The following is an 11,419-nucleotide window of genomic DNA, read 5'->3' on the forward strand; positions in this document are numbered from 1 at the left end:
AACGGCAGCTCCAGCTCCCTGGACAAAAAGAAAGTGTTTCTGCGCAGCCCTTTCCGAACCCTGTTCCGAAATATACTCGTTCGAGTGCAGCGAAACTCAAACGGTGGGTACCTTCCTAATTGTCCTTAACTTTCCCCTCCTTTCTAACTGACCCACTCCCCCTCTCCCTCCTCCTCCCACTGCTTTATCCTCTGACCTGCCTGCTCGTTCTTGGCCGTCGTTTGCATCCTCAACTTCAACACTGCCTTGTTAGTAGAAACCCATTAAACGAAACTACATACTAAGAGATTGACGTTACATGCAAAGATTGAAGCGAGAAAATTAGACACATACATCAATAATCATCAACATATCATGTTATGCACACAATTACTTATTATAATTCGTCATGTGATAGAATACATATCAAAAACAACAATACACATATGAGTAAAATGTAAAAGTCACGAGTGGAGTGAGTGAAATATGAGGTTCATATCCTTGGGATATAGAAAAGTGAAAGCAGTTCAATGTTACATATTCCTTCTCATTTGGCTTATCATTGTTTCAATCGGTTCGTGCATACTTAAAAAAATAAGAGTACAATCAAATCATGTTGAAGAATTTTCTGAATTTATTTCTTATGCAAATTTTCTGTAGGATTCTACTGGTTTCTTAACCGAAGCGGAAATGAACAACTTGCAGCAGGTCTCACCCAATCTTATCAAGATAGTGGAGAAAACAATAACGGTGGCCAGGTGAAAGACATATCAAAAACTGGCTTGGATGATGGTGGTGCCTTGTTCACAGTCAATAAACAAGTGCATCCTCATGAAAATGTATCAAGTACAAAATTACATGAAAAAGCTCAGCAGAACAGTGAAAACATCGTGCGTCGACTATGCAACCCGATACATGCAATCAAGGCCAAGGAAGAAAGTAGGAAATATTCAACTAAATATATGTAAACAGCAAAATATCATCTGAATCATATCGTGCCTTTTTTATAGATGTACAACATCCTGACTTTAAATTGGAGGGAGTTATTATTTTGCTCAGACACGGCGATCGAGGCCCACTAACACACATTGGACATCGCAATGTAATCTAGGAATAATTTACTTATAGAAAAATGGACATGGTCAAAAACGTTTAATTTTATACACAGGTTTCACATATCAACTGTGAGGCAAAAAGTTCAGCGTTTGAACAACTGACAAAATTTGCAACCGACACGGTGAAATTTCCGGGTTACTCGCAGTTTATTGGACCATTTCATAGCTTTCAAAAGGTACCGTTGAGTCCTTTCTGCAGTCTGGGCCAGCTTACTCAAATTGGATCTGCCCAACTTTTGACCCTAGGCAAATTAATTCGATCGATATACAAGCCTAGCTTGGTCAATGTCACGTCTTTCAACGATCACGACATTTCACAACCCTTCAAAGTGGTGGCTTACTCAACCAGATATCGCAGGACGTTTCAAAGGTAACTTCTATTAAATTTTTGACTAAAAGTTATAAAATTTAACTAAAAGAAGTTAACATTATTCTTTTATTGCCCAAAGTTTGTTTGCTTTCTTGTATGGTCTACTGGGTCCGAGACATTTGATTCAAAGCACAACAATTTATGAAAGTCAGAGCATAACTTTTTGCTTCAAACATTGCTCATGTAAAGCTGTTGATCGCCTCAAAAAAGTTGCCAACAAGAAATTTAGCCCTAAAAACAATGGTAAATCTCAGAGTTTTTTATTATTAATCATATTAAAGCAAACCTAAATGTTTTTTTTACTTTGCAGTAAAAGCAATCATGGCTGAATTGGTCAGTAAACTTAATTCGGTGCTTGGGACAGAAAAATCCAAGAAAACGGGTAATTCTCTCCTGGATTCATTGCTAGTCTACCCGTGTCATAATATTGAGCTTCCATGTCATCATAATAATCACAAGGATACCAAAGTTCAACTTTTGTTCAAAACTATTAAAAACCTCTCATTGTATAATCACTACCACCCTCCTCCAAATCCAACTTCCTCGTCATCATGTATCACAAATTCCAACTTGGAAAATCTTGTCGAGTTAATTAATCAAGAAAACAAGGGTTTAAAGCAAGTTCCCGAAAGTCGCAAGTACCATTTACTCAATTCCTACGGATTGTTGAAGGAAATTGTTAATCTCGCCTTGAGGATGACAACACCTCCTCCTCCTCCCCAATCATCGGAGGCCTGGAGAAAGCACCAGCAAACCCCGATGTTTGCCCCTGACTCGGCTTTCACCTCTTTTACGAACAGTAACAACCGAAATTTCGTCCGCGGAGGTGGGGACGGGGGCAGCAAGCCGTCAAGAATCGTCATATTTTCTGGTCATGATACAACTTTACAGAGCATATCTGCAGCATTGGGAATACTCGAAGGAAGCCAGGATATTCATCTCCCACCCTTTGGAAGTCGCCTAATTTTCGAGTTCTATAGAAGGACCCAGGTTGACTCCAATTCACCTCGGAAGCTCTACTTTCGGGTGGTGTTCAACGGAGTGGCGGTGACACATTTAGTCAGTTTTTGTAGGGAGTCCGAGAATTATGGGACAACCAACAGTGATACGAATAAGACAGCGAAAAAATTCAGTAATCTTAAGAATAAGTTGAATAACAGTTCCTCTTTTTGCCCAGTAGAGAATCTAGTAAAATATATTCACGACACTTATTTTGACTCATTTGACAATGCAACTAATTTTAAGGACGCCTGCAAAAGATTGTAATATTTTTACTGCCATTATTTCCCGTTAATCATCAGGAATAGCAAGTTAGGTTCAGAAAAGTGCAATTGTGGGAAAGACACACACATATCAAAGAGATGCTCGAAACTTTCAGCGTAAACGATACATATCATGTAACGGAAAACTAATAAATGTTGTTCTTATGAACAATCAACTTCAATGAATATTTATCATAAGTAATTAAATGTTAAGTAGGAAATTAAATTACATCACACATTAAATCTGTTTAATATATAATTATAATTCACTAAATATGAATTGTGATTTGTATTTTTACTTTGAATAAAGTATCGAATATTCGTAGTTGAGAAGCAGCACACAGTTTTAACTTGATAACCCAGAATAAAATAATAAGCAATTTAATACAATTCTCGGCAATTTTGTTCGAGTTTTGCATTTTTTCGAGTAAACAATTTGCTTAATTTTAATACAAATTATGTAAATGCGCGTGTGGGTGACAATTTTTTATGTTTTTGCGTTGATACATTGAATTGGAATTATAATATATAAGAGTGGCATGTTTGATTGCATGAAAGGCAGGCAAGGAATTTGGTTTAAGGAGAATTTTATGGTCCTTTTATTGAATTCGCATCAATTGGAGTCTAGTAATAACAGTTATATTTGATTTTACTACATACTATTTTGCTGGTCTTCGTATTCCTATTGACTGATGCTGCTGAACGAGGAAAGTAAATTCGATTGTGGTGGCATGTCTGAAGAACAATTGTCTATACTAAAGTAGGTACTTACTATATGATTATCATATTCTCATACTCATGATCACAATATACATACATATAACATAACTATTGTCGCGTGTGATTTAGATAACAATATACTATACATATACATGTACTTTCCGAACACATGCTAAATTTCTTCCCTGGAAATGACTGAATTGAACTCTAATAGAGTTCGGCAATTGGCATTACATTAAAATCTTCAAAACATAACTGGGATTAGTACAACAAAATACACTGAACAAATGTATACATAACAGTAAACAAAAATATTTGATCGTTCTAATTTATTACAAACAGTTAATTTAGTCCGGGTCATACAAATGACTAAGATGAGAATGAATATCTTGTTATACCGCGTTAAGTATGTTTAATCATCAGCATTGCAGACATGGACTAATTTTTGATCATATTTGGTTATTTCACAGGACATTGAAGAATATGTTCTCATCATTATTACAAACCACCGCCTTTAGCTCCAGCAATTCCCAAGATGTTGCGCTTGTACCAGCCAGTCATACTAAACACAAAGATTGTTCGATTAGTCATTTCATACCAAATAGCATTTCAAAGAGGAAGGAACTTACTATTCTAGTGCGATGAAGGTAAGGACCTGGGACGATGTGAAAAATAAAAAAATTTAAGTTCATACACTTATTTTCGAATACTACTGAAGTGATGTAATTTGAAGCAGGAGTTTGATTTAAAATATGTACATCTAATTTTAATTAATTAATGCATAATATTCTCACCGTGTGTGGGCCCAATCTTGCGTAATATGGAGTAAAACCTTTCCATAAAGCGAAAACCCCCTCGTTCTTGATGACTTTTACGAGGACATCGGCAGCTCCCTTCACATAATAATTAATTAACTTTGTAATTTATGTTCCATTTGTGGTATTAGTTGTTGTGTTAAGTAAAAATTAATATAATGGATTTGATTTTTTATAAGAACGGATATTGCACATTTCTAAAAAGTTTCTATGATGTTGTAATCCCTCATCCGTTGTGATCGATTAAATAAAGTTACTTATGAATTTATTTTACCCATATTTAAGGTGTTAATATTTTCAATTTAAATACTACACATGTATTTAATTACCTTATACTCTGGTTTTCCATCAATCATTTTCATATTCTGGATTCGAGTTTTTGCAATATCCACAGGCATTGATGCCGCAGTGGTTACCAGACCAGAAATCATGCTTGCACAAAAATGCAAGAATATGCCTTCACTAAACCATCCTAAAATTGTAATAAATAATTATAATATAAAAATACCTATATGTTTTAGTAAATTACACGTAAAACGTGAAATATGTACCTGTGCTCATGAGCCCTTCTTTGGCTTGGGAATATGACGAAAGTTGGGCAGCGTTCACGACAGCTATTTAAGTAACAAGTTTGAATACATACATGATGAATGTAACACTGTAAAAGTGTTATCAAAGAGGTATCATAGTATTTCAATACCAGCTCGGCCCTTAAAGATAAAATTAAGAAAATAAATTATATTTTCTATATAATATTTTTGATGTATAGAGTCTTTTATGTTTTTACCATCGTTGGAATTGCTCCTCTCCACAGAGTTAAAACACCTTCCTCCTTGACCATTCGAGCCAATGCATTAAAAACGCTCGTGTAATTGCGCCTTTCTGCGGCTGGTAATTTTCCATCGGCAGTCATACGGATAAGGGAAACCTAAATGCACTCATAATTTTAATCAACATTATGCATTCTAATTACAGTTATGAATTTTGTACCTCAGCTGGTGTTCCCACAAATGCACCAATGACTCCAGCAGTCATGCCTAGGGCCGCTTTTATCAGGAAGCCTGCAGTACCACATTGTCATATTCACGCCATCCTGATTATAACTTCATGGCACAAATGTTTAGAAAGTATTCAAACCTGGTGGCGCTCCATCCTTTCCAGAAAAGTTTTCGAAAAGCCAGGTATATATACCGAGTCGTGTCGTGGTGTAGGAGGCTTGTCGCAATAGACCAGCGGAAAGACCATTATACCTGTAATCCATCCATCCATCCAAGACTGGTAAAATATATCATGAACTATGAATTAAGGCAAAATAAACACATACATGGCGAAGATTCCCTCCTGTTAAATAATAAAATAGAAGTTAGGTTGTTGCTTGTTAATTTCACACCTTAATTGCTAACCTGTTTTAGAATTGCTCTCGCAGCGTGGAAGCTTGTCTTATACTCCTTCTTTCCTGACCCTGTTCCACTCAGTTGCATCCGTGTCTTGACCAAATCTAAGGGCTGCACGACGCAGGTCGCCGCCATTCCGGATAAACCTAGTATAAACAAGGGCCAATGATCAATAAAAGATCCGATCGATTATGTGTGACGTGTATACGCTTAATTACCTCCGAATGCAAATTTGATGACATTTGGAATGGTTGCAGGGGGTGACGACTGAGACATGATTATATATTGGTGATGGATCAAAGTATTATATTGTAATTAGGGAATTCCAGAGCAGGGGATATGGGTAGGAACTAGTTAAGAGTATTTGTATTTCCGGCAAAGAATTTGTGAACTGATTGGAGCGTAGAGAAAACCAATAATAATATGAGTGAATTAAAGGTTTCGATTTGTGAATATTGAGTACTTGAGGTCAAGAGAGGAGTAAGATTTAACTAAAAGAGTTTGTTAAAGGAAGGAAAGGACAATTAAGGACGGGAGGAGTGAGGAAAATGAAGCAGGATCTTCAAGAGTGAGGAAAGAAATTGTGCAATCGAAGACTTCCCGGGGTGGAAGTGACTAAAAAGAGAAAGTCTCGTGGATTCCTAGACGGTTGATTTTTGTAATAGTTCATGTGGAGTGGAGGAAAAGGCACGTGAACAAGCAAGATCATCATGAGTTGACCTTGAGCATGACCAGATTGAGGACACGTCCATAAGTTCATTAAAACAATAATCTCTCAATGTTCTTTTGGTCACTAACATGTCATGTAGAGATGCAAATTTTTTGTTATCCTCGCCCCATCCACGCGAAGTGAAAGTTCGCTTCGAGCTTTCACTATCATCAAAATCATAATTATGACAGAATGACACATATCCTTATGAGAAATGCGAGACGGAAAGATTCCAATGATCGGCCATATTATCACAGCTTAGGTTTTTAATGTCACGAATGTGAAAAATATAATCGAGGACTCCGAGTCGTTCACGTACCTCATTTATTTTTTTCTTAATGAGTGGGGCTTTGAATCACGATCGGATGCATGCACAATCCCGTCCATAATAAACTAACTTTAACTGTTGCTCATATACAGCTTTAACTATAATTTAGCCTCTAGTTGTTATATAAATGTTCTAATAACAAGTGTACGTGGCTCTTCGCTTGCACACGGCTTGGCACGAAGAAGACCGGTCCATAAGATGAGCGCATGCAACCAACTCCACGTCTATAATTCTCCAGTCAGTTGCCATTTTACCCTCAGCTCTTGTGAACCAACATCACTTCTTCTCTCCCACTTTTCGTAAGTCATTTTATTTTTTATTTTATTTTTTATTTTATTTTAACAACTTTCACCCATTCCTAAAATACATAAAGCCTTCATAATTTCATAAGTATCAGGATCGTGACTAGTTGTTGTTCCAGTAGTTTCAATAGTTGCATACTACTGACTGGTTTGTATAAAATAGTACTTACTTACAGTTCATATGTCTTATGACCTTGAAATAATTTAGTTGGCGTCGTTTGTTTGCCCAGGGTGCGACAACACATTGAATGACAGCTAAGTCTGCTTGTCAATTAATCTCAATTGGTAGAGTAAATACGTGAAGGTGTTGGTTCAGTAATTATTAATCGAATTTATGAGGACTAGAAAATTACTACCGGCTAAAGTGTTACGCCTAAAAATCCAATATACGATGTAGAGTGGGCGTATTAACTAGGTGCATTTAATAAAATATAAACAATTTCCAAGTTCTATATATCTTCATCTTGGCTCATTGAAATGTAACGACCTTGTGAAAGTTTATTGAATTTACTTCACACCATCATCCTTGCTTGCCCTTGCTCTAACCGGAGAAAGTTATTGCATCAGGATATAGGCTACCAGTTTTTAAACGTGAGTCACGTGACACAGGAATTAGGATGACAACAGATTTGCCTTGGTAGAATTTTAACTAAAAGTAAGAGTACATGGATTTTATTCGAGGATTTGCAGTCGAGATTTGTTACAAGAGTTGCATATGTAGTACGAAGAGAAGAAACTGAAAATAGAAACGCGTTCTGCTCATCTCCCGAATCTTTTTAGTTTTTGTCATTGGCATTGAACCCGAAATGTTCTTGTATAGTAGATTAAACTTGCTTGTGTATTAGGTTTATGGAAGAATTACTTGACTATGAGTGATAAGAATTAAAATTATATTCAATATTTGCATCGTATTTGCATATATCGTGCATATTTAATTGAGTATACACGACGACTTCCTTTAATGTCTCATTTGCATATGTCCAGAAGTGCATGCATTCTCAATGATATGCGAATCCTATAAGCATTTATGTGTTTGTTTGACCTTTAACAATAATACATATATTTGCAGGTTCGAACACTACCAAAATGTCTAAAGTCGGAATCAATGGATTTGGCCGAATTGGTCGTTTGGTTCTTCGAGCTGCCATCGCCAAGGGCGTGGAGGTGAGTCATTTGAATTAAAGTAATTACTTTACTATATGTAGGTATAAGATCACTTAATGTATCACATTTCTAGGTCGTTGCTGTAAACGATCCATTCATTGATTTGGAATACATGGTTTACATGTTCCAATATGACTCCACACACGGAAAGTACAAGGGAGAAGTTAAGGTGGATGGTGGCCAACTTGTTGTTGATGGTAAATAGGAGAATTGTTCCATCTCTGCATTAAACTTTATGAGATAATTTGGACACTGTTATGCAAATACATAATTACATATTTTTCAGGACATAAGATCTCAGTCTTCCAGGTAAGTATCGCGTTAATTCAACATTGATGCATTTCATTTTACTCTACCTTAGATGTACGTTAACGTTAGCGAATATTTTAAATCTTTTGCTTGACGCTGAGTTTGTGTTGGATCCATTGCACCTCTTCCGGGTCTTGTTGCAACAGATCTGATGGGAGAGGAATGAGTGGCCTGTTCTGCCATCCAATCCGTTTTGCTTTCTCTTTCGCTGCATCACTCAATATCCGCTTGTAGGAATTCTTTCTTTGCAGTCCTGCATTTAGAATGTCAAAGACGACTTTCTCCTCATCTAGTGGCACGAACTGTTTCTCTAGATTGACATGCTGCAAATATACAAATGCGATTTATATTTGTAAATGTCTGATAAACTTCACACTTTCTCTACATTTGGTTTACCTTATAAAAGTGCTGCCAATCCATAGCATCATCCCTGTTATTTTCTGCAGTTTTTCCGGAGAAAGTGAAATCCTATATGAAATTAGAATGCATGTTATCGTTATAGTCTTAGTTTGAGTAGATTTATTATTATTATGTCACTCACCTTACGCCAACAAATTTGTCCATCTTTCATCAATTTGACGAGCTGGGATGTGCCAGGTGAGGAGCCGTCGAGATAACCGCACGTGCGTTTCCCTCGTTTTGCCGTCGCTGTTCCAAAATACACAGAGAAAGTATATTTAACTTTCTCTTTCTCACTAATTTTCTTCTTCAACCTCTTCAATTCTTTGTTTCTTTTTGCGTATGTCGCCTCTGGTCCAATATCCAGTTTCTCAGGAACATATGCACAAAAGAAACTAGCATTGTATTGTGCGTTGTCTTTTGCATAATTTTTTCTCTCTTCGTCATCAATCTTCTTTCTGTCCTTCCTAAATTGAAGTGGGACGTCATCCTCCCAGTCAGAATCCGAGTTGTACTCTTGAATAGGAAATAGTGGGAGTAGGCCTTGTTCTTTTTTATTGGACACATACGACGTGAGACTGCTTTCTCCACGCTTCTTTCGTTGATATTTTCGGTTACTTGCATTCTTTCCCTCTTTCCTAACATTAAAAACCGGAAATTAAGTTCAAATACTTTTAAAACTAAATTAATTAAATTAATTAGCACGTTCTACTTACTTGTAATGGGCATGTGACTGATGGCTTTGGACATCATTTTTAATACGGCTTTTGAACCCTATTCGACACTTTCCACTTCCATCCCCCTCGTCCTCAATGCAGAAATACACCCCCTTCGTTTTATTTATTTTCTGTTCTGACTTTTTTCTATATTTTCTCTTTTCTACAACTTTCTTTTTATCTTGTTGACCTGCCATTTTCACTATCTAACACACCACTACGGCTAAACTATAAAAACAAATCATATAAATAAAAAACAAGTGTAGCTGATGACTCTTCACTTTGGCGGCTCCTTGTTCTTTCGTTCGCGATCAGTGAAGCCATGGGCCAGAAGGGGCAGACCGGCCCATTCTGAAGCAGGGATGCTGTACTGCATGAGGAGGCTAATCATCTCCTTGTCTTTCATATAACTTTCACTTTCATTTTCCTCAGGAAAGGGATCCTAAAAACATTCCATGGGGAAAGGTTGGAGCCGAAGTTGTTGTTGAGTCTACCGGTGTTTTCACAACAATTGAGAAGGCTGGGGTAATAATAATACTTACAATTGTTACATTGTTGTCTTTATGCATGTAAACTGACAATTTTCAGTTTTGTAATAAATTTGATTTATTTTAGCTCCATTTGGAAGGTGGAGCTAAGCGAGTTATCATTTCGGCCCCCAGTGCAGATGGTGAGTTCATAAGTATTTTACGATTAGCCTAAGTCATCACACCTTATCTTTAGCTATGCGGTGTTCATTTTCTATGGGGTTGGCTTGGATTAATATAATTCCAACCTAACTATTATCTATTTTCTAGCTCCCATGTTTGTGATGGGCGTCAACGAGGCCGCCTATGATCCTTCGATGAAGGTCATCTCCAACGCATCGTGCACCACCAACTGCTTGGCGCCATTAGCCAAAGTCATCAACGATAACTTTGAAATCGTTGAGGGTCTAATGACTACATGCCACGCTATTACTGCCACTCAAAAAACTGTTGATGGACCTTCAGGAAAGGTAATATATAGATTGAAAACGTATATTCTAGAGTATTTAGTGAAAAGTCAGAAAATATGACTTGATGCATAAATTATTGCATAAATCTAGATGTGGCGAGATGGTCGTGGTGCTGCCCAAAATATCATCCCAGCTTCAACTGGTGCCGCCAAGGCCGTAGGAAAAGTCATCCCAGAATTGAATGGAAAATTGACCGGTATGGCTTTCCGAGTGCCAGTCCCAAATGTATCGGTTGTTGATCTGACCGTGAGGTAATAAAGACATTCCATCTTAAATATAATCACACGGAACGAATTAAAGAATTAATAACTTGTGCTTGTGCATAACTTTAGATTGGGCAAGCCTACATCGTACGATGAAATCAAAGCCAAAGTGAAAGCCGCTGCTGATGGTCCCATGAAGGGAATTCTTGGATATACTGAAGATCAAGTCGTTTCTAGCGATTTCATTGGCGACAACCGCTCGTCCATCTTTGATGCCGGTGCTGGAATCATGCTGAATGCCCAATTTGTGAAATTGGTCACTTGGTACGATAATGAGTTTGGATATTCTTGCCGTGTTGTTGACCTCATCAAGTACATCAAAACTCGGGAATAAATTCAATCGGCTGTCTCCGTATTATATCACAGCAACAATTCCCATTGAAAGTACGGTCTAAGTTAAACAATTATAAATCCGTATAAAATGTTTAGTACAGAAACAAATTCATGTCTGATATAATAGTTATTTTGTCCAATGTCGATCTAGTGAAAATTAAAAATATAAAAATAGTTGAAATTGTGTAGAAGTTAAGCTGGAATTGTGAATGAATGAACAATAAATTTGTCTTAATAAGTCAAC

The 11,419-nt window shown here is 36.9% G+C and overlaps 3 protein-coding genes and 1 long non-coding RNA gene across 4 annotated transcripts; 2 read left to right on the forward strand and 2 right to left on the reverse strand.

Annotated features, from left to right (window-relative positions):
* The first annotated feature begins 63 nt into the window (after nucleotides 1-63).
* LOC110846918 (2-phosphoxylose phosphatase 1) lies at nucleotides 64-3,828 on the forward strand. The gene is made up of 6 exons (XM_022093755.2): nucleotides 64-553; nucleotides 640-918; nucleotides 990-1,081; nucleotides 1,148-1,464; nucleotides 1,544-1,707; nucleotides 1,775-3,828. Exons 1-6 carry the CDS (start codon nucleotides 466-468, stop codon nucleotides 2,728-2,730), a joined length of 1,896 nt encoding a protein of 631 aa, XP_021949447.1. The 5' UTR covers nucleotides 64-465; the 3' UTR covers nucleotides 2,731-3,828.
* LOC110846727 (mitochondrial 2-oxoglutarate/malate carrier protein) lies at nucleotides 3,302-6,370 on the reverse strand. Its single transcript, XM_022093562.2, has 12 exons — nucleotides 5,874-6,370; nucleotides 5,665-5,801; nucleotides 5,586-5,602; nucleotides 5,399-5,511; nucleotides 5,252-5,322; nucleotides 5,049-5,189; nucleotides 4,962-4,971; nucleotides 4,813-4,875; nucleotides 4,591-4,733; nucleotides 4,241-4,339; nucleotides 4,076-4,101; nucleotides 3,302-4,008 (listed from the first exon to the last, which is right to left on the reverse strand). The coding sequence occupies exons 1-12, from the start codon at nucleotides 5,929-5,931 to the stop codon at nucleotides 3,945-3,947; spliced, it is 942 nt and encodes a 313-aa protein (XP_021949254.1). The 5' UTR covers nucleotides 5,932-6,370; the 3' UTR covers nucleotides 3,302-3,944.
* Nucleotides 6,371-6,840: 470 nt separating this feature from the next.
* LOC110847495 (glyceraldehyde-3-phosphate dehydrogenase) lies at nucleotides 6,841-11,418 on the forward strand. Its single transcript, XM_022094444.2, has 9 exons — nucleotides 6,841-6,991; nucleotides 8,064-8,158; nucleotides 8,232-8,355; nucleotides 8,445-8,467; nucleotides 10,015-10,107; nucleotides 10,198-10,252; nucleotides 10,380-10,579; nucleotides 10,670-10,830; nucleotides 10,912-11,418. Exons 2-9 carry the CDS (start codon nucleotides 8,081-8,083, stop codon nucleotides 11,174-11,176), a joined length of 999 nt encoding a protein of 332 aa, XP_021950136.1. The 5' UTR covers nucleotides 6,841-6,991; nucleotides 8,064-8,080; the 3' UTR covers nucleotides 11,177-11,418.
* On the reverse strand, nucleotides 8,656-9,517 carry LOC118434942. The gene is made up of 3 exons (XR_004834392.1): nucleotides 9,009-9,517; nucleotides 8,864-8,935; nucleotides 8,656-8,790 (listed from the first exon to the last, which is right to left on the reverse strand). It is a non-coding gene; the product is annotated as an uncharacterized LOC118434942 (long non-coding RNA).
* Nucleotide 11,419: the final 1 nt, after the last annotated feature.

The sequence above is a fragment of the Folsomia candida genome, unplaced genomic scaffold (genome assembly GCF_002217175.1).
Source record: "Folsomia candida strain VU population unplaced genomic scaffold, ASM221717v1 Fcan01_Sc003, whole genome shotgun sequence".
NCBI classification, from domain to species: Eukaryota; Metazoa; Arthropoda; class Collembola; order Entomobryomorpha; family Isotomidae; genus Folsomia; species Folsomia candida.